Below are 23,177 nucleotides of genomic sequence, written 5' to 3' on the forward strand. Positions count from 1 at the left end.
CTGTGGGCCCCATTCCTCTCATGTCTCTCACAAATCTTTTGAAATTGTCCCTCCCAGCATTGCCCCCCCCCCCCCCCCCCCCAACACACACACACACACACACACACACACACACACACACACACACACACACACACACACACACACACACACACACACACCACCACCACCACCACCACCACCCCTGCTCGTGTGGCTCACTTCCTGTGTTGGGTAAGTGTAAAATGTGTTTTCCTCTGTAGCTCCAAACACAGGAAATGATACCGATACTCACACTAAGAAGTGAAACTGTCCTCTTCCCTCTTCACGTCCCTCAGATTCAAACCTTCGGTGAACTCTTACAGTTTTTCATCCTGTATCGACTTACTCTATAAGATATCTTATTACTGCTACAATCAACCCAGTGTGTATCAAATTGTATTTGAGATTTTGTTTGACTCCTAAAGTTCTAAAGCGTTCTAAACATCTATTAATCCGTTCTTCGTTTTGTTGTTCAGGATGAGACTGAATTAAAATCAGAGGTTGAAGACTGGTGACTTTTTTGTGTGAAAAAGAACTGCCTGGGGAAATGAAATGACAAACGTTCTTCTCTCCTTCAGCAATGCTATGGAGCCTTTGAGCAAGGCACTTCAACACCCGGTCCCTGACCACTGCAGTGGAGCGGCTCTGCAGCCACCAGTACAAGACTGTGGTTGAAGTGGGCGGGGCTTCCAGTGTTAATGTGAACCTTCCCTGAATAGATAAAGGTTAAAAAGTGAGTAAATGAGAGCTAAACCTGAGGTCAAATTAATGAATGTTTATTATGTTTTGAAAAGTCAAATAAACCCTCCCTTTGAGTTACAATGAATATCAAACATGTGCTTATTTCACATCTGCATACTGTACAGCATTATAAGAAATACACACAAACAGTATTGATAACACCCGTTAAAAGCATCTGTTTGTCTTTAAAATGTGCATTAATTAATCTATGACCTTTATTGATCTCTATCAGTGATTAATAAGCATTGTGAAAATGGAAATATGCTGTTTTGAGCTGTGGGTGTAAGAAATACACACAAACAGTATTGATAACACCCATTAAAAGCATCTGTTTGTCTTTAAAATGTGCATTAGTTAATCTCTGACCTTTATTGATCTCTATCAGTGATTAATAAAATTGTGAAAATGGAAATATGCTGTTTTGAGCTGTGGGTGTGGGTCTATACACAATAATGAAAATACACAATAAAGACAAATAGACAATATAGAAAAGATGTGTAACACAGCAGTCGAAACCAGAGGAAAAAAAGGCAAAGTTAAAATACAAAATCGGGAAAATGACATTTTGGCAGAGTGATTTTTTGTTTGCTCTGTGCCTGTTAATGAACCCTCTTTATTGAGCCAGGAGTTTCCTGACTGAAGCCACAAACTGACCAAGTAACATCATATTAAAATAGACTTTCATTCCTGTTGGGACAGATAACTGAGGTAAATAATAATAAAGGCACTGAAGAATAAACAGCAAAAGTTTAGCGCTGTAAAGACAAATTTCCACTAAGGTGGACAATAAAGTAAATCAAATCAAATCAAATTAAAGTCTGCTGGTGTACGGCTACATCCGTGAGCTGAATGTGACGAGGTGCCGCGGAGCTGAACTGGACACACTGCACTCTCTGCTCTGAAAACGAGAGCACAAACTCAAATGAGTGGAGAGGTTTTGTTCCAAACCAGCAGAGTTCAGGTCTGAAAGTCAGTTTGAAAGCTGTTAAATCTCAACAGCTGGATGAGCAATTGACTCTTACCTCTTCTAATGCCGCGTTCCAGTTGCACTGCAAATGACCACCTAGACATTATTAAAAATAACAGTTGATAACAATGGTTGATAACATGGTATTTTGCACATACAAACACTCTAGCAACATGTCCATAGATAGAAGTTAGACAGTCTGTGTAAGTGATTTAATGAGACACAAATAAGACATTAATGGCCCATTTCCACCGCAGGTAGTAGCGCGATCCCGCTCCGCTCGACTCGATAAATGGTCTCATTCCACCACTAAAAACTATCCCAGCCCGGGTTGTATTGGGGTCGAGTCGTGCTACTTTTAGTACCTGCCTCGTCGTGGTTCTATTCTGTGAACCCGGGTTCATACGGTGACGTGAAAACATTGTTGAGGACTGATTGGTCAGGCAGAATCGTGTTTACTCTGTCTACTGACTGTCAATGCAGTGCGATGCTGGCGGCTGCATACCAGTTTAGTGGGCTTACCTTCCCTTCTGTTATGTATATTTCCATCAGTCTTTTGTGTTGCTGCCTTCGCCTCCGGTGAAATAAAATCGTGGCGGGTGTTCAATTGTCTGAGAGAGAAAAAATTCCGCTGCTCAGGAAGCTCTGTAGCTGAGTGCAGGCTGCAGCGCTCCGCTAGGCCGCAGCGGGTGTTTGGTGAAGCCGCGGTCTTGCCTGGTGAGAGGCCGCGGGGTACAGGCTTCACTCTGTTGCGCCTCTCCCGTCCCCGCACAGCGCAGCGCATGCCTGTGAGTTTGACTAACTACAAAGTGATATCCATTCTCCTGGCCGATTGTCACATTTGCCCATGTACACTGTAGGTCATTTAGAGGCAGCAGTATTTCATAAACAGTTTAAAAGTTCTGTGGATGGATTTAATTGTAACGTTATGTTATAGCCTACTTCGGCTATAAGCGAAGGACAGATATGCGGTCGCTATGACGACCAGCTGTGGGCGGGGGTGGGTGGGGGCAGTTGATCCGCGGTGGAAGCAAAACGTCCATCGGGCCGAAACGATTAGAGCCGAGTGGTGACGAGCTGTGCAGGGCAGTAAAATGTGGTGGAAATGAGCCATTAGTTTCACTGCTGTTGATTTTGAGGTCGGGGCTGGTGAGGTTTCCTCGAGTTTCGGGGGAGGAAATCCTAGCCTGGTAAACCAGCCCGTCACATGAACTCACATTTCATTTGTTTCTGTGTGACTGTCGGGCCCAACTCTTCACCCAGTCCTTAGCAGGGGTGGGACCATGGGCGGGCGTAGTTGCCTTGACAGACAACTCGTTCAGCCAATCAGCGTCGTATCCAGTCAAACCCAAATCCACTCGGGAGAATGGCAAAAACATGTTTTCCGCCGAGAAACTCTGCGGTTGCGGCGATACTCCTGTACTTGTTTAATTGTTGTTATTGAGTCTATTTCTGCAATAACTGCACTTTATTAGACAAACGCTGACATTACTCCTCGAGCTGGACAGGCAGGGACGCGGCCATTATTGTTTTGTTAGTGCAGTGCTAGTGGCGTTCCTGATTGGCCAACTTGCGCTGTCAATCACAGCGCAGTCGCTGATTGGCTCTTCCGCTTTGCAGCTTCTGCTTAACACCCTCCCAGGCCTTGGGGCCAGACAGTCTCGCAAAACAAAAAATGAAATGTGAGTTCACGTGACGGGCTGGTTTACCAGGCTCCCAGTTCAGGTGATGTCCCACAGGGGCGTTTTCTATGGGGCTAAATAAGGTTCTAATAGTTTGCGACCTTTGACCTGAGAAATACCTAGTTCCGAGTGCAACTGGAACGCGGCATAAGTCTCACCCCTTTTCACTCTACCGGCAGAACCTTGGTCAACTTTCCCCTTTCCTGTTATACTCAGCGTGGACACATCACAATCTTCATGGACACATTTCATTGTATATACTGTAGTCACATCTATAAGGTCCAATGCGTAAGTTTGGGGAGAAATAAATGTTCACGAAATGTTTTTTACTACCAATGAGTGAATGCTCCGCCGCATCTCTCTGCGTTCACCCATTCCAAAGCTATGCCTGTGTGATTCTGCTCCTGCCGGGTCAAGATTTCCCAGCAAATCTGGCGGATGTGACGTTCTGTGCGTTCATGAGCTTGCCTCTTGTACTGGCTCCGGCCAGAAATACACCAACGAAGAAGAAGGCTAGGTTAACATTACGTTTGCTAGCTACAGTATCAGCAAACAACCAACAACATAGTCCAGTAAAAAGCACACAGAAAAATAAAGAAGATTTATCTACTGAAGCCCGTCTAGCCAAACAGCAACAATGTGACTGCCGTCGGGGGGAAACTAGATTTGGGGGCGTGTTTTCGGTTCATGGAGGGACCTTGCGTTAGCTTGTTGTAGTTTTAGCTGCTGTGATATTGTGGTTTTGGTCCAGCTGTACGTTAGCTTAGCTGCTTGCTAATGCGGCTATGGATTTACACCCAGAAACCCCGCTAATAATGTTACCGGAAGGTGTGGATAATGCAACAGTCGCAAATATGCCTAATGTTACTTCTGGTCGGCATCAGTCGGCAGCTGAAGACGTAGTTGGGCCAGGATTGGGGGAACACTGGTTCTAGGTTGGAAAAGGCTCTGATGAGTATAAATGGTTGGGAAAGAAGTTGGATCCGCAGACCATGAAGCTCCCATTTATTTATTTTGTGAGCGTGATGTCTCGAGACACTCGCAAAATAAATGAAAAACTTTAAACGTGAGCTTCATGGTGTGCGGATCCTATTCTTTCCTAACATTTCAAGATATTTTTGATCCCGCACCCAGCCCAGTGGTTTTGTTGGCTGTGCGTGTCTCCCCCCCCACCCCCCTGCATGTGTGGCCTTCTCCTTGAAATTTGGTCTGGAAACCTCACAACTCAGTAGTAGTTCTCAATGACACACATATTCTGGTGTGTTTGTACCTTACTTCACACACCTTCACAGTCCAGAGAGGAGGTGTGTGGACTCAGCGGGACCGTCCCCCGTCTCCAGCGCTCGGCCTACGTTCTGCCAGAAGAGTCCTTGGTGCCTGTGGGCCCGGGGCCAGCTCAGGTAGGAGTGTCTCTTCAGAAGCTTCCTCATGCGGTAGTAGGGAGACAGCCGCCAGGCCGGGATCTCCTCCACAAACAGCAGGATCAACACGTCCTTCTGCTCGTCAAACAGACGGAAGCTGGCAAGGCAACGCAGCTTTATTTGTATAGCACATTTCACACTAAGGTCATTCAAAGTGCTTTACAGTAATAAACAATATAATAATACATAATAATTCATTTATTTTTTACACAGAAAACAAGATAAAATCGAGCAGGCAACAGATACAAATAACAACACATGGATCAGGCATATAGTATGGAAACAGAAAGGAGGGAGGGAGTGTGTACAGTAACATACAAAAAGTACAAATACAGACAAGAGATAGACAAACTATAAAAGACTTAGATAAAAGAAGATAAGACGATAAAAATAAACTAGTGCAACAGTGGGGCAGTGGTAGTGCTGTCGCCTCACAGCAAGAAGGTCCTGCGTTCGATTGCCGCGTGGGACGCTGTGGTGCTGGGGGCCTGGTCCCCCCAGGTTAGATCATGAAAGCGCCTTTCTGTGTGGAGTTTGCATTTTCTCCCTGTGTTCCGCAGGGCTTTCCTCCCCATGTGAAGCCCCACTAAAAACATGCAAGAAGATTGCCGCCTGACCGACGACGACAGAAGATGGTCCCTGGGCACTGTATGCTGTAGCTGCCCACTGCTCCTGGCTGTCCGCTGGAGGAGGGGCATGCCATGTCTTTGGTTAAAATGAGCAGAGACTATTTACCCGGCCCATCGGCATGAGTGTGTGTGTGGCTGGCCACATACGTGTGTTGTAACGGGTGTTGTGTGACAAATAAAGACGGATTTGTCGGTTCTTCTTCTTCTTCAACACATTCTCACTCCCAACCATCACAAACTGACGTTTGGTCAGGACCCCAGTTGCCGTCACTGTGTAACAGGTGGGGTAGCCCTTTCCACACATTTTTCTCTGCCTTCTATAGCTCTTTTGAATTCGTATAAAGCTCGGCCATGTAGCTCTTTTGAATTCCTAAAGCTCTATAATCCAGCTCTTGTGGGGCGGCATTAGCTCAGGATGAGCTGTCGCCTGGGCACTGGCGTAAGGATCGACGGTGCATGCGGTGTGGTGCACCGGGGCCCAGAGCTGTCAAGGGCCCATGAAGAGCGAGTCTCGCTTTGGGGAGCCGTAACGTACTTACGGTTTCTGCTGCAGTCCCACTCCAAATAAACTTCCATGCTGTATTATGCAGTCAGCACTTGCCCTCATCTAGCTTACTAGGCTAACAAATGCTATAGCTTTAAGTTTAGTTTACTAGATTCAGTGGATTGGTGTCATCGTATGGTAAAATACGAACGCGTTCTCTTTCCAACATGTCAGCGGAGTCTCCTGTTCTGGTGACATCATTGACCATATATGGAGCTGGAGGAATATCCCTTCACGTAGCGCATGGCTCAGTCTTGTTTACATCGTGGGTCCTTCGGGGGCACAATAGACGGCTAACAATCTGCCTGACGAAAAAATAATGAGTGAGTCCATATTTTCTATAACAATATAATTGTTACAGTAGGTAGGGCCCAGAGCAAATATTTGCACTGGGGCCCATGGCAATGACGTTACGCCACTGCGCCTGGGAATCGGAAGGTTCCCAGTTTGAGTCTGGCTCCTCCCGGTAGTGTGTCGAAGTGTCCTTGAGCAAGACACTGAACCCCTAACTGCTCCCGATGAGCAGTCAGCACTTTGCATGACTGCAGACGCCGTCGGTGAGTGAATGTGAGTGCGAATGGGCGAATGTGAGGTATTCATGTAAAACCGCTTTGGGTATCGATACACTATTATGAAATGCGCTGTATAAATACAGTCCATTCACTTTACCATTTCCTAGATGAAGCTCTGTCATCTAGATCTTGACTTCCTGCATAAAGCTCTGTCATCTAGCTCATGAGTTCCTGGATAAAGCTCTGTCATAGCTGTTGAGTTCCTAGATAAAGCTCTGTCATCTAGCTCTTGAGTTCCTAGATAAGCTCTGTCATCTAGCTCTTGAGTTTCTGGATAAACTCTGTCTACATAAGCTGCACACACATGGGACACATTGGGACAGGATGTACGCAGTGGCGTGTCCAGACTGTTTTTACCAGGGTGGCACAAGGGGGGCACAGACTTATGAAGGGGTGGCCACGGAAATTTGACATTTTTTGGACTTTTAGCCAAAAAAACACACGCACTCGCTCGCACTGTGCACGCACACGGCACACGTCAGAATAGCATTAATTTACCATGTTCGTCCCAACTAGACTACGGTACATATATCTACTTTAATTAGTAACATTACAGTGTCTTACGTTCCTGTGTTTAAAGCATAATTTAAGATCAATCATCAATCACACAGAGTAGCACCATACAAATGTAATATAAAGCTTCCCAGTTCTACACACATAATTTACAAGTTTCAACTTTAGTTGCAATGTCTGGCAATTAACCACAATTCCATTGACATCAAGGCAATATCAAGATAACTGTTTAGGTTACTAAAGAGAAATCTGGAACTATTAGGATTTTACAGTATGTACATACCCACACATACAGCTGGGGGCTCCTGCTGTCAAGCTGCTGGCTTGACTCATCTGACTGACAAGGAGGAGAGCTTGTTGCTGCTCTCTCCTGCAGCTCTGACTAACTGACTGGTAGCAGTGCTGCTGGCTGCTCTGTCCTGCTGTGCAGTTTTTAATTTCTTTGTTTTGATGGAGAAGAAATCCTCAATGTTCTGATTTCTTTTCATACTGTAATAGTCACATGAAGACATACTGTATGTCACTTTATATGTCTTGCACAATAGATTTCCTTGTGCATGCATGGATACATTTGACATGCTCACATCAGGCCTACAAAGTTACACAAGACAGATTTACATAGCTAGCATTAGCATTGACAACCAAACAATGACTGACGACAGGTTTGCTCATGTTAGCAACTAGCAAGCTCAGATGAAAACACACCTGCTGCACCACATTATCACGTAGCCTAGCACACAGGTTTATTGTCCGTTTACCCTGTTAGTAGCTTAGTTTTAAAGACAGGGTGAAGTTTCAAGTCTACCGTAACATGTCATATTTTTTTTAGCGAGGGTGCTTAATTTCAAAGTGAAAATCTCCGTGTTTGTTGGCAGGTAATGTATGTTGTCTTTCTTTAAACTACTGGCACAGTAGTTATGTCATATGTATCAAAGAGTCTACTCACACATGCCACAATAAATAAATAGCATATAGAACACACCTGGTCCATGTAGCCGCCAGGAATCAGACAGAGGATGCTTCACTTCGTCACACACACACACAACGTTGGTTTAGCGTTAAGTTGTTTGCTGCTCAGCTGCGCCAAATCCTCAAATCAAGATCTTCTTCTCTGGGGCTTTCGGCAGGCTAGACACTACTATAGATCTTCTTCTCTGGGGCTTTCAGCAGGCTAGACACTACTATAGCTCATCACTGCCTCTCAGGTTTAAGACTGGATTGCACAGAAGCTTGGTTTACTGACTGTGCAGAGAGCCAATCATATGGGGTGGCACCTGGGGTGGCCAATCAGATTCTAGGGGTGGCCCATGCCACCCCAGGCCACTCCCTAGACACGCCACTGGATGTACGGGTTGGAGAGTTAAATGGACTGAGTGGCTCGGGGAACTGGGGAGATAGAGCAAGAAGCGCTGCTGTGTGAGAGGCGGGGCCCTCACCTGGCCATCTGGATCTCCCTGGAGCACCACTCGCTCTCCAGGTAACGACGGCTGATCACACAGATGGTCTTCCTGCTGCCGTAGATGGCGTCTGTAATGTTCTCTATGATGGGCTTACCTATGGGGAAGCAACAGGAAAATCACAGACTACTGAATTAAGATACCTCTCACCTTAGCTCTGATTTGCCTCTTCTTTGCTCTGAAACAATCAGTCTGAGGTCACAACAATATTCATTGTCTTCTATGTGCAGACAGCACAGAAGACATTACATCATAAGTATATTTACAAACTTGCCCCTAAAAGACAGAACAATTATCCTTAAAGTGTAACTTACCCCCAAAACACATTTTTTCAGCTTTTAACCAATATATATGACTTTGGGTATAGTGTGTGAAGAATTCTGGTCAGAATTTCCACATTCGAGACCAAACTGTTACCATTGTACCATTTGGTTCATTTTCAGCCGTATAGGCTAAGTGCCCTCTATGGGTTCAACCCTGCTTTTTTTGTTGCCCTCAAAACTGCACAAAATGTGGTATAACCTGACGTCACGATGAACCAAAGACTATGGGATTTCAAGATAGTAACACCCCTACTCCCCCTGTACCCTTTCCCGCCTCCTCACAACTCCAAGCCTATTCCCATGATGTCACAAGCATTTTCCTACCAATATGGCGCTACAATACCGGGTGGTTTGTGTCACTTGACCTGTTAATCACCTGTTACTTGATTACAATTGCCTGTTATTTTCCTACCAAGATGGCCATGTGGTGATGTAACATAATACTATCAATAAAAGCCACAATAATCATAAATAGAAATAAAAGGCAGGAAATGGCATTGTGTTGCTGTAAATCATTCTCATGTGGATTTGGAGAAGGCTTATGACCGGGTTCCGGACTCGCTCCCAATGGGGGTTGGCCTCCTACAGGGCTGCGCCTTGTCACCTATCCACCTGTTTGTGATATTCATGGACAGGATTTTGAGGCATAGTTGTGTGTGTGTGTGTGTGTGTGTGTGTGTGTGTGTGTGTGTGTGTGTGTGTGTGTGTGTGTGTGTGTGTGTGTGTGTGTGTGTGTGTGTGTGTGTGTGTGTGGGCGGGGGGGTTGCAGTCCGGTGAGCTAAGGATGATGATCAACTGTCTATTGATGTGAACACGTTGTTGCTTTTTGCAGATGACGTGGTCCTGATGGCATTAAATTAGCGCTTAGCGCCAGGCCCAGCGCATATTAGTGGGCGTGGACCGGCGCAGTGCCTATTCTCGTGTCGGCGCTAAACGTGGCCTTAAGCATTATAACCACGCCTTTTAAGCGTAGAATTATTCACACCGTGCTCATTGGAGAAGTGCAGTAAACAAATCACAATGTCCCTTTCATGTTCCATTCCACGGAGCGATCCAATCCGGTGAGAAAAGCCCGACCAAAGTGCTCTGAGCTCCCCCTCCTCCCTCTTTCATCCCCGGCTGTCTCCATATATATTATTCCATATTAGTATGCTTCTCAAACCAATCTCACTGCAGTTTAAATACAGCAAGCATGTAAATACGCTACACTATAGTAAGATCAAAGTGAAAAGAATGTTCTAAACGCATCGGCTAGAAACATAGCCTATCCCTGGATGTCATGATGAGATTAGATTGGTGAAAGTTTGGGCAGAATGATATAGTTTTCTCTTGCTACCTTTTCTTCTCCCCCGCTGCACAGGTAGGATGATGCAACAGCCTCTGAATCACAGGGGCTCAAAACTACGATATAACAAACTTTTTTTCATCTGTCATTGTGCCTGTTTGGCGCGCGAGAGAGAGGGAGTGAGAGAGAGAGAGAGGGGGAGAGAGAGTGAGATGGCAGAGGAGAGCTGCGCGCTATTATGCACACTAATATCCCCGGCGCACTGAATAAGGCCTGGTTTTGAAAAGCGCTAAAAGCTAAATTAATGCCAGGGGGGAAGATAGCATTATAGGCCGGTATTTAAGGCCGAAACGCCTATTCTGGCACTGCGCCATGCCTCTTCGGCGTAAAGCGCATTTCGGGGCCTAAAAACATGATGCTATCTTCCCGAGGCAGGCGCAAAGCGTGTTTTTTTGCGTTTAATGCCAGTTTAGTGCCTAAGGCCAGTGGGAAGATAGAGCTCTATGGGCCCTATTCTCCCACAGGCCTTAGGCGCAAAAACTGGCCTTAAACGCAAAAAAACGTGCCTTGCGCCTGCCTCGGGAAGATAGCAACATGGCTTTAGGCCCCGAAATGCGCTTTACGCCAAACAGGCGTGGCGCACTGCCAGAATAGGCGGGAATGGGCGTTTCGGCCTTAAATACCGGCCTAACGATATCTTCTGCCCTGGCGTTAATTTAGCGCTTAGCGCTTTTCAAAACCAGGCCTATTCAGTGCGCCGGTTGCGTGGAGCTTTCCTCTGCCATCTAACTCTCTGTCCCCCCTCTCTCTGTGTCACTCCCTCTCTCTTGCTCATCAGACAGGCACAATGACTGCTGGAAAAAAGTTCGCCAGTTCTCTCTTTCTTACTCTCTCGCGCATCAGACAGCAGACAGGCACAAAGCCACACATGTGAAATCTCCCAGCATGCATTGGGCTAATCCATACTTGGACCCACTCTGTTCTCTATATACATCAACAATATCCCCCTGGTTGCTGGAAATTCACTCATTCACTTATATGCTGACGACACTATTCTCTATGCCACTGGTCCCTCCCCTGACACTGTACTAACAACTCTCCAGGATAGCTTCCTCCAGATCCAACAGGCCTTCACTCACCTCAAACTGTCCCTTAACACCTCCAAGACCAAGGTCATGTGGTTCAGCCGTAAGGGCACCACACCCCCTCCAGCCCCCATCATTACCACCTGTGAGGGAGCTATCCTGGAGCAGGTCACGGTGTATAAATACCTGGGAATTTGGTTAGACAGCTCACTATCTTTCTCACACCACATCTCAAAACTACAGACCAAGATTAAGGCCAAACTTGGCTTTCTATAGAAACCGTCACTCCTTCACCATATCCGCTAAACGCACCCTCATTCAAATGACCATTCTCCCCATGCTCGACTACGGTGACACAATCTACAGGTCTGCATGTAAAGGTACACTCTCCACGTTCGACACACTTTATCACTCGGCCATCCGGTTCGCCACTAACGCCCCCTACAGTACCCACCACTGCACTCTTTATTCCCTGGTCAACTGGCCCTCCCTTCACACCCGCCATCACATGCACTGGCTTACCCTCATCTATAAAACTCTCCTCCACATATCACCCCCCTATCTGTGGCACCTGCTTCACCCTCTGCCTGTCACTCACAACACCCGATCCTCACTCCACATCCAACTAAAAATTCCCAAATCCACCACTTCCCTTGGCCGTGCATCATTCCAGTTTGCTGACCCCTCTGACTGGAATGCTCTGCAAAAAACCCTCAAACTCGACAAACTCATCTCCCTCTCTGCCTTCAGACTCACTATTTCAGACTCCCTAACTGATTCTTGTACATGCTTCCCTTCTCTGTAGGGTAGCACTTGTATCACTTCCATTACACACCCCCTCTGTCCACCTTTACTTGTTTTTATGCCCCCTTGCGCTCATGTCTGCTCACTTTCTGTTTTTATGCCTCTCTGTGTTAATGTTGCTGTCCTTGTTGATGCTTGCTGTTGTGTTGTTATGTGCTTCTTACTGCTGTGTTTAATGCCTATTGTTGTTTTGTTGCATTTCATTTAATTGTCGATTTAATTGTAGTTTTATGTGCTTTTTTTTTTTTTTTTACATGTTTTATCTTTTAGCCCTCCTCCCCTTTCCCCTTATGAGGCAGGCCGACATTGTAAATAAGAATTTTGTTCTTAATTGTCTCGCCTGGTAAAATAAAGGTTAAAAAAAAAAAAAAAAATCCATTTCGATAATAAATAGCATCCAAATGAGCCTAAATAGATAGAAAGGTAGATAGAAATAATGTGTAATGTTAACACAACATGCAATTGTAGAACATCATGTCATGTCATGTCATCCTGGGGCTATATATATCCCTCGCAGATTTAACGTGATTTAGATAACACGGTTCTACTGTCATGTGCTATACTGTGATGTCCGCTCCAATAAATTGGCCCTGCTTCACATTTAGTTTTACAATAAAAACACATTTCTGCAATGACTTTACATAATGTAGGCGATATTTATGTGCATCATCCTACCTGTGCAGCAGGGGAGAGAAAACAATATCATTCTGGACAAACTTTCACCAATCTAATCTCATCATGACATAGGGATAGGCTATTTTTTTTCTAGCCAATGCGTTTAGAACATTCTTTTCACTTTGATCTTGCTATAGTGTAGCATATTTACATGCTTGCAGTATTTAAACTGCAGTTAGATTGGTTTGAGAAGCATAATAATATGGAATAATAGCCTATATATGGAGACAGACAGACGGGATGAAAGGGAGGGGGGGAGCAGAGCGCTTGGCTTTTCTGGCTTTACTGGATCGCTCCGTGGAATTGGAGCTTAAAAGGGACGCTTGTGATTCGTTTACTGCACTTCTCCAATGACCAGATTGTCCATAATTTTACGCTTAAAAGGCGTGGTTATAATGCTTAACGGCCGGGACACACATCTTGCGTGTACCTACCTAGTCTAGTGCATGTGCATGGCGTGCTGGCTGCGGCTGGCATGCCCGCGGCATCCACACAGGCAGCGTGGCTGCTGCGCGCTGCTGTCTGTCTGCCAACTCTCTTCCTATAGAGTTTACCTTTTATTAAATTTGCTATAAACAATACAATGATGATTTTAACTGAAGATCGCTTGGGCTCACTTCGTAATCAAGGCTGTATTGATTTGTGTGTGTGTGTGTGTCTGTGTGTGTGTGGTGGGGAGGGGAGGGGAGGAACGAAGCCACGTTATAGCCTATAGCTCAGCTCATCCTCCCGTCTCAAATCAAAACGAGCCTTGATTGGCTGTGGCTGCCCCTGTAAAATATAATTTGAATGTCTATTTGTGTCTATTTGTGTAGAGACACGCGCGCGGTAAGCAGAAAAAATAGGCGTTGCTTCTATTCTCTAGATGACGCGCGTCTCACGCCTCGCAAGACCCGCGCCTGAGACGCACGTCTGATGCCGGTGGTGTGGCTGCTGTAACCTGTTAACATGGGCGCCGAAATGAAAATCAACAGGTAACGCCACGCAGACGCACAGCAGACGCAAGATGTGTGTCCCAGCCGTAAGGCCACCTGTAGTGCCGATACCAAAATATCGAGTGCGCTGGTCCACGCCCACTACTCTGGGCTGCGTCTGGCATTACAGAGCCCAATATCTCCACGCTGGCCTGGGAACACCTCGGGATTCCCCAGTCAGAGCTGGTTAAGCTGGCCAGGGAAAGGGAAGTTTGGAATGCCCTGCTGGAACTACTACCTCCGCGACCAAATCTCCGATGAGCATTTGAAGGTGGATGGATGGATGGCCAATATCAGCAAACCAATATATTGGGTATCATTGCTTTTTGAGACATTATAATTAGTGCACCTGATGGTGTCTATAAAATACATCTTACAGTACTCCACCCGCCCAATAAAAATAATTTATATAGTGTTAGCTATTCACTTCTCAGTGTTTGTTTCCCACCTACAAGAAATAGGTAATTTTAATAGCTTCTTATGGTTTAATAGTCAGTGATTCTAGGGAAACAGCTTTTTTTTTTACTGGGATTACTTCACACCTCCAAGGACAGTAGCAAAGTGAGCAGAAATAATTAAGAATTGCCACAACACCGTCTGTCTCTCTGCCTGAGAGTATAGGGTTACTCTCAATGCAGTTCTAAGAGGAAGAAGATAAGACAGACAGACAGACAGACCGACAGACAGACTCTCTACCTGGTTGGAAGTCTCTGTGGTGCAGACAGAGTCTCCAGCCCTGCTCTCCTTCCAGCACTGGAAGCATCTCTCGGAGAAGCCATGCCTCATCCTGAACGTTGTAGGAGATGAAAGCATCATAGCGGAGACGAGCTCCCTTCTTCCTCCTGCTGCTGTCATAAAGGAAGGCCAGGAAGAGGTAGTAGGCATAGACTAGCTGCCACCTCAGCAAGTGGTAGATAAAGGATGTGAGGAGAGTTAGCACAATCACACACATGCTGCAAATGAAGCAGAGGAAGCTAGCGTCCATCCAACAGGAATGGATGTCAAAGTCTAGAAATTTGGTTCTCACTTTACTAAGAGGATGGCTGCACATGTACTGGTGGCCATTAAGAACCTGTGTTTGATTGTTGCTTTGTGTCCACTGGTTAAAGCCAGAATTAGAGCAGTCACAACTGAAAGGGTTACCAAGCAGGTCCAGGTATGTTAGGGCAGGGAGCGAGTCAAAGACAGTCTCATTGATCACTGTCAGATCATTCTGGCTCACGTTCAAGCAGATGAGTTTAGTCAGTTTGGCCTGGGCCAGGAAATCCAAGGACCTGAAATTACTGTTGGAAAGATCCAGAGCCTCCAGGTTTGGGATTGCATGAAACAGTTCAGGCCTCAGATCTGACAGATCACTGTCGCTGAACACAAGACTCTTCAGCTGAGGTGTGTATTTAAATGGGTCTGGGTCTGTTATCCGAGTCAGATAAGCACTTAGCATCTTCTCAGCTGCAAAGTGCTCTAAAGACTTCAGACCCTTGAGCAGATCTGGAGGGACGTGTGCGTGACTTTCTCTGTCAAATTTCATACTAAGTTTCTTCAAGGAAAATAAATATCTGAAAGGTGACCAATTGATGGCCAGGTCCCAAGTGAGATGAAGTATTAGATCTTCTAAGTAAAACAGTCCTATAAATAAATCTGGGTTTAAATTGTAAGTCCGTATTGACAGATTGAGAGTCCTGAGATTATACAGTCCTTCAAAAACCTCGTCTGCGATATCCACATCTGTGATGTCTGATTCTAAATCCAAAGACATTAGGGAAGACAAATTTCTAAAATCTCCTTTTCTGATATGCTCGAAACCATGCCCATGTAAATTCAAAACTTCTAGTTTTGGTAAACTGAGTTTGAAGGTATTTCCAAGAGTTAAAACATTGTTTTCTCCCATATTTAAGACTTTCAAAAGATTCAAATTTTGAAAAACACATACTTTGAGTTCCGAAATGCGATTGCCATTGAGATTAAGTTCTGTCAATCTTGTCAGATTCAGGAAGTCAGAGCAACCTAGCTCACAGATCACATTCAAATTCAGATCTAGGATTTCAAGCGTGGAAATGCCTCTAAGGGCAAGTGGCACTTTAGACAGACTGTTACTGTGGACGCTCAGACGCCTGAGCTGCTTCAGTGATCTGAGTGAATCCTCAGACATCTCGGTCAGATAGTTCTCTGATAAATCCAGCTCAGTAAGCTGAGAGCAAGACTGCAGCAGTTCATTGTCCACACTGACAAGTTCATTATCATTCAGATTAAGAGTTCTAAGTGCAAGAATTTGGCAGGCGATGTCTACCAGACCATCATGTATCAACTCCCTCATAACATTCACAAATAGATATTGCACTGAGTCAGCAGTCTGCAGCATCTGTCTGTAGGCGTCAAAACAAATCCCCCCCAAGTGCAAATGAGTCAAGGTCCTTAGAAAAGACTTGTCCGGGACGTCCCACTCAAAGTCTCTGCTGGTTATGGTCAGGGTCACACTTCGAAGATGAGGAAAGATGTCTCTTGTGATGCTGAACTTCTGCAATGGATTCTGATATAAGTTTAACACTCTGAGCCCTGAGGAGAAGTTAAAAGGCAGGTCATTAGATTGAAAAGAGCTGAAGTGGTTATTTTTAAGAAACAGGTCATGTAAGCGTGGTAGTTGTAAGAGAGGCATAATGTCAGCCATTTGCCCTAGGTAGTTAAAACCCAAGTTTACTTTATGTAAGCTCAACAGCGACTGAAAGGCCAAGGGAGCGATATATGCAATGGTGTTGCTCTCCAGTGATAGCTCTACTAAACTGGACAGCCCTAGAAACATTTTGTCTGTGAGGTTTGTAAGTCTATTTAGGTTGATGTTAAGTACCCTTAACTCTGCCAAGTCCACGAAAGCTTCATCATCTATATGCGAAATAAGATTGGTGACCAATTCTACATCTCTGAGCTTTGATAAATATCTGAAGTCTGTCCTGTTTATCTTTGAAAGGCGATTCAATGAGAGATCTAGTGATGTTGCGTCTCTGGGAATGTCGTCAGGAACGGCAGTGAGGCCACGCCACTGGCATGAAACCCGAGCATCAGCCACATCAGAGTAAGTCACAGTGCAGTTTTTCAGCGAGTAAGCCAGCAAGGGGTTAAGATGAAGCAGGCAGGACAGAAGGAGGACAGGAAAACACCGGAGAAAGTCTGGAGACAGACGTCCCGTCCCTGGCATGGTGACCATCCTGCCGAGTTAATCTGAATTGGAGAAGCTGAGATGACACTGGTGGTCACTGCAGGCCTGAAGAGGATAGAAAAAGGAATAAACACTCATCTACAGTCAAGTTTTTGATGCAACATCTAGTGTAGCTAGAGATAGCGAGAGGCAAGATGTTTGCCTGGAGGACACTACATGTGGGAAGTGCTACTCCTACCTAACCCTTGTGTCTGGTTAGTTTATTGTGTACACATGTCTGGCTGGAGGAGGACGGAAACTGTCCTCTATAGGGATTCATATGTTTTTACTATGTTTGTATCTTACTTTTATCTTTTATCTTACTCATTGGTAACTTATAGGTACCAACATTTCATTCTTACTCAGAATTTTAACCCCTCAAATTCCAGTTTGGCACTGGCTACTTGAGCCAAAACGCCAAAAGTGTCCTTTTTGCACTTCCAGGATTTTTTTTTTTTTTATCATGAAGGTAAGGCCTCAAATGTGTAGCTTTTAGTGTGTTTGAGCATTTCCCCCCATTTCCCCAGCTTTGGCATAGAGATCCATTTACCATACATTTCATGTAAACTGCTTGGTGCCCAACATGGGGCCAAAACATGGAAAATCAGGGAATTCATGACTTTTGTGGAAAATGGAAAATGGAAGCAAAAAAAAGTCACAATTTTAACATGGAAACCAATGGGGAAACGATGACATCGATTTTGATGTCATGTACTTTTCACAAATCTTCAGCCAACACCAAAATATCTTTTTATTTGACTATTCGAAGGCCTTTGGTACAGGATGAAAGGATAAAAACATAATGTGAGTGCATTTTTCCCCCAATTCTTGGAGGGCCAAAAATAGCCAAAAATAGCACTTTTGAATGGAAGTCAATGGAGGACGGAAACCGTCCTTAACCAGACGTGTACACATTATGTGTATTGGGGGACAGGAAGTGTCCCGAGCATGTCGAGTGTCACACTTTTGTGAAACACACGACCTGGCCCAAATTTGGGAACCAAACCACACACAAAAACCCCTAAGGACGGAATCCCTCCCCAACCAGACACAAGGGTTGTTTGTGATCTCAGCTTTATTCTATATCTAATTCATGTCATTGTAACTTTACATTTATACGATTTCCTGTTCTACTGTACTGCTTATGATGACGCTAGGGAAGTACTCTTTAGTAAAATGTCCTCCATTTATGCTGACTTCTTTGAATTGGACGATTATGTGAAACTTGAGTTATGCTTTAAAAAAGGAACCTTCCCCACAGCAGTTTATTTGTAAAGCTTGGGAGAAAAGACAAAACTTTTTGTTTAGTAATTTATGTATTGCTCTGTATTGCTGTCTGAGCAGTACAATGTCCTACAATCTGTTTTTCTATGTATTTAAGTGTATCACTGAGGCGCGGACTGCATAATCGGGCATGTCAGGCAAATGCCCGGTGGCCCGGCCTGGCCTGACATTTTTCTTTTTTTTTTTTGGGTGTGTGCCTGCAGTGAGGCCACTCACTGAACATATAGCCTATATATATATATATATTGTGCCCGCAGTCAGGCCACTCACTGAACAGCAGGCCAGGCAGGCCACTGAGGCCAGTAGTGTTCCTATTTGCGCGGATAGCAGCCAGCAGACAGGCAGGCAGGAATGAGTTAACTTGTCAGTCAGACTCGTCCCAGCCCAGGCCACTCGAGGTGAGTCACACAAACAGACACATGATGATATAACGCAGTATGCACGATCTGATCACTCTTCCTTAAATAAAGTTTGCTGTGAAGCGTTTGTACAGAGGCATGTTTTTGGTTTTACTTCTTCATATTATACTTGCAGTTATCTAGGCAATGTTGATGTTTCTATTAGTGAACAAATACGTAACATGTATCATCGCGTTAGCATTATATTCACTAAATCTTGCTTCAAACGACCCAAATTGGGCTTCAAACGGCCAAAAAATTTCACGCAGTCGGCGGCGCGCGCGTGTCGGCCCGTATTGGCCTGGCCTGCTTGGTAGAAATACCCGGCCTGAATTATGATCCCAGTCCGCCCCTACATGTGTCAATGTTGTATTATTATTGTATTTTAGTGTGTGTCTTGGAGACCCGTTTGGCTTGGGCTCGACGAGAGCATGACACCTTAATAAATCAGTCAATCAATCAATATATTCACTTAATGTTGTGATATCAGCTTTATTCTATATCTAATTCATGTCTTTGTAACTTTATGCATATATGAAAGGTAAGAGGGGAAATGAAAAAGTGAAATGAGAGTGAGCATTTTTCATTTCGTTGTGATTTTAGGAACCTGGGGCCAGATTCACAATGTGTTAAAGGAGAATTTCGTTTTTTTACACCACGGTCCTCATTTCCAGTTTAGAATATGATGTTTTACTCACCGAAATAGTTTTGCGTCATTCGGATGCCCAGGGAAGATTTTGAGCTCCGAGTACACTCTTCAAACAGGCTAGAACCGCTAGAACGTGAGCCCACGGGGCATTCTGCACGGCAGTGCACGCGCTCTCTAAATGACACTTTTTCTGTCAGATCACGGTTCATTATGGTTGTAAATATAATTATCTAGCTAATAGCTACAAGCTAGGCTAACAACAACACCGGAGTCAGCTTTGATTTGCCCCGGTGGGGTTACAGTGCGTATCGTCCCCCTCTGTGAAACCACTTCTTCAGAGAAACCACAGAAGGGGGACGATACGCACTGTAACCCCACCGGGGCAGATCAACGCTGACTCCGGTGTTGTTGTTAGCCTAGCTTGTAGCTATTAGCTAGATAATTATATTTACAACCATAATGAACCGTGATCTGACAGAAAAAGTGTCATTTAGAGAGCGCGTGCACTGCCGTGCAGAATGCCCCGTGGGCTCACGTTCTAGCGGTTCTAGCCTGTTTGAAGAGTGTACTCGGAGCTCAAAATCTTCCCTGGGCATCCGAATGACGCAAAACTATTTCGGTGAGTAAAACATCATATTCTAAACTGGAAATGAGGACCGTGGTGTAAAAAAACGAAATTCTCCTTTAAGGCTCTTAAGTGTAATTCTGCCATATTTAGTAACAGTCTTATATCTTAAAATATGCACACTTCAGAACTCAAAATAGGGCCTGGATTAATTAGTTAACATTGGCTTACTACCATTGAGGCTAGGAGGCAACCCAAAGTGATTCAATCTACAAAACAATTGGGGAAAACTCATACAGCAACTGATGATGAAAATATTTAAACAATGGTTGCTGTTGGTACTGACAACAGACATGAGACTGAGGCCAACTTGGCCTTACACCAAATAAAGCTTTACAATAAATGTTGATCTTAATGTTAGGTGTAACCTATGAAGGATTTGAACTGTAACCTGTGTTTTTACCATGTGCGCAGCACGCTGGTCAACAGAAGGCTGTTTTGGTTGAGTCACTCAGGAACGTTAAACTGGGTGGAAAAGGGAGGCTCATTTCGATGCGGCTTTGTGATATTCCCTTCCCGACGGGGTGGGTGTTTGAATCAAGTTCCTTAAAAGTTCACCCCCACCCACTTGAGGGCGCAGACTGAATGACAACGAGCGCACCTACACACACATACACACACACACACACACACACACACACACACACACACACACACACACACACACACACACACACAGTAGTATACTTGTATTATGCTATACAAGGACTAACATAAATTGAATGGAATAACAATTGCCACAATTTTGCATTACTCCATCCGTGGCTGTACCCCATCTAGCCACAACCCATATGTCTGCCCCTGCGGTTGCCACATGATGCACGTGGTCCTGGGCCGGATTTGGAAAAAAAAAAAATATATATATATATATATATATATATATATATATATGTGTGTGTGTGTGTGTGTGTGTGTGACTATATATTATATAATATATAGTCACACACACACACACACACACACACACACACACACACGTTTTTTTTTATATATATATATATATATAGTCACACACACACACACACACACACACACACACACACACACACACACACACGTATATATAATATGTATGTACATTATGTATGTATGTCAGTACCGTATGTATGTGTGTGTAAGTATGTATGCATGTATGTATGTATGTATGTATGTATGTATGTATGTATGTATGTATGTATGTATTTATAGTTGAGGGTTTGGGGTTACCTGTCTCTGCTCCCTGCCTGTCTCCAGTCCTGGTCTTCTTCTCTTCAGTTGACTCAGTGAGCAGCGTTCTCTGGCATCACGCTCCTCCTGGCTTACTGATAACTGCAGTATTCACATAACAGATTCCAACCTGGCTGTCAAATGGGGTTTGTCCGTCCAGATCCAGAGAGGGGCTTGGCAGCCAATGAGCTGTGAGCGCGTGGGGCATCACATGTTGGAGCGACTGTCTCCGCCTACGTGTCTCTCCTCCCAGTCTGTCTCCAGTCCAGTCTTCTTCTCTCGAGTCGACTCGTTGACAGAAAACCCAGCAGCCTCCTCACATCACGTTCCTGGCTGCCAAATGGGGTTTGTCCATCCAGATTCACAGAGGGGCCAATGAACTGCGATTGAAACTCTGAAACTGAGAAAACGTCCTTACAGCACCAGTTTCACTTCATCATTAAAGAGCATGATGCAGGTTAGAGACCCCAGTGAGTCAATCTGTAGGAAAATTATGTAGGAATTTTCATAATACTATTACTTATACATTGTAGCGATCGTGAGAGAGTGAGTGGATAACGCCAGCACATTGGTCCTTGGCCAACAAGATTGTCCCTTTGGCCGGCTGGTTAACATTGCTGGGCTTGTAAGTGAGAGATCGCAGGTTCAAAACCAGGCTGCGCGGTCATCGGAGGCCTGGGCACCCTGGGCCGGCGGAAATCGCTAGCGCGACTCGAGACAGAGGGGGCGGCAGTGGCTCAGGAGGTAGAGCGGGTCGTCCACTAATCAGAAGGTCGGTGGTTCGATCCACGGCTCCTCCAGTCCGCATGTCGAAGTGTCCTTGGGCAAGACACTGAACACCAAATTGCTCCCGATGGCTGTGCCAGCACCCTGCGTGGCAGCAGGCAGCCTTCGGCATGTGAATGGGTGAATGTAGGCACATTTATAAAGCGCTTTGGATAAAAGCGCTATAATTAATGCAGTCCATGGGGAGGTACGGTGGTGTAGTGGTAAGCACTATCGCCTCACAGCTAGAAGGTTGTGGGTTCGATTCCCACCTGGGGACGAGGTGAGCGCTGAAGGAATGCGTGCCCGTCCGTATATCCCCGAGTGCCGCCCCTATCGCCCGGGTGGGGGTCGCACCTAGGCCCCACGGCCTTTCTGTGTGGATTTTGCATGTTCTCCCCGTGCCTCCCGGGGGTTTCCTTCATATAGGAACCCCCTTCACTAAAAACATGCATTGTCCTGGTTGCTAGTGTGGTTCCTCCTATCAACGTTGAGGGGCGCCTGTTCAGGGGGAGGGGAACTGGTTGGAATAGCGTGAGCCTTCCACGTGCTATGTCCTACCGGTGAAGCTTCCCCTGTCAGGTGAAAAGAAGTGGCTGACCGACTGCCCATGTCTCGAAGGAAGCATGGAATCAGTCTCGGCTCTCCCTGATCGGCATAGGATGAAGTAGCAACCAGGATAAACTTAGAATCAGCACTAACGGGGGATAAAATGGGAAAAAAAATCGGGGGGGAAAAAAAAAAAAAAAAAAATTAATGCAGTCCATTTACCAATTACCATTTACAAAGGTGCGAGGGTCTCTGGAGTATACAGTAAGATGAGCAAGGAGTACGTCGAAGTGCAGGGGCTGCGCTTCCAACTGGAGCAGGCAGTGTAGCGATCCTGAGAGAGTGAGTGGATAAAGCCAGCATGTTGGTCTTTAGCCAACGGGATTGTCCCTTTGGCCGAAACTCTCGCTGGCCACCTCTACAGGCCGCACTCGAGCCCTCCAACCTCGCTGCTCTGCCTCTGCTGCCATTTCAGCATACCTAGCTTTCTTGCGCTCATAAGCCTCCTCAACTCGATCTTCCCAGGGGACTGTGAGTTCGATAAAATAAACTATCTTCTCTACCTCGGACCACAGTAACAAGTCCGGACGTAGCCGGGTGCTAACTACATATGCTGGGATGACTAGCTGTTCATTCAAGTCAACCCTCATTTCCCAGGCTCCACCTACACTTAGCTGCCCTAACTTGTGCCTGACCTTAATTGGTCTAATCTTTTCTCCCTCACATACACATTTGATCTGTCTAGTCTCTTTGCTAGCAACTAGAGAATTTACTTCTAGCCGCTTTTCCTCAACTGCAGCTGCCAAACATTTCAACAC

At 45.3% G+C, this 23,177-nt stretch overlaps 2 protein-coding genes across 2 annotated transcripts; both read right to left on the reverse strand.

Moving 5' to 3' along the window:
• Positions 1–889: 889 nt before the first annotated feature.
• LOC310785776 (toll-like receptor 13) lies at positions 890–15,336 on the reverse strand. Its single transcript, XM_083646919.1, has 5 exons — positions 14,390–15,336; positions 8,527–8,644; positions 4,696–4,929; positions 1,785–1,825; positions 890–1,660 (listed from the first exon to the last, which is right to left on the reverse strand). Exons 1-3 carry the CDS (start codon positions 15,219–15,221, stop codon positions 4,698–4,700), a joined length of 1,182 nt encoding a protein of 393 aa, XP_083503045.1. The 5' UTR covers positions 15,222–15,336; the 3' UTR covers positions 890–1,660; positions 1,785–1,825; positions 4,696–4,697.
• Position 15,337: 1 nt separating this feature from the next.
• Positions 15,338–16,358, reverse strand: LOC310784860 (uncharacterized protein; the record flags this gene model as incomplete). The annotated part of the gene is made up of 2 exons (XM_083645895.1): positions 15,338–15,433; positions 15,591–16,358. 2 exons carry the CDS (start codon positions 16,356–16,358, stop codon positions 15,338–15,340), a joined length of 864 nt encoding a protein of 287 aa, XP_083502021.1.
• Between the last annotated feature and the right edge of the window lie 6,819 nt (positions 16,359–23,177).

Source organism: Poromitra crassiceps (genome assembly GCF_964638095.1).
Source record: "Poromitra crassiceps genome assembly, chromosome: 11".
Classification (NCBI taxonomy): domain Eukaryota; kingdom Metazoa; phylum Chordata; class Actinopteri; order Beryciformes; family Melamphaidae; genus Poromitra; species Poromitra crassiceps.

What these genes read in the sequence shown, in the direction of transcription:
- LOC310785776 (XM_083646919.1), bottom strand. Translation starts at nt 15,221, where the DNA reads ATGAAATTTGACAGAGAAAGTCACGCACACGTCCCTCCAGATCTGCTC. An exon ending in CCACAGAGACTTCCAACCAG is followed by an intron (nt 8,645 to 14,389) that starts GTAGAGAGTCTG and finishes GCTTCCCCATAG; the next exon opens with GTAAGCCCATCATAGAGAAC. An exon ending in AGGGAGATCCAGATGGCCAG is followed by an intron (nt 4,930 to 8,526) that starts GTGAGGGCCCCG and finishes TTGCCTTGCCAG; the next exon opens with CTTCCGTCTGTTTGACGAGC.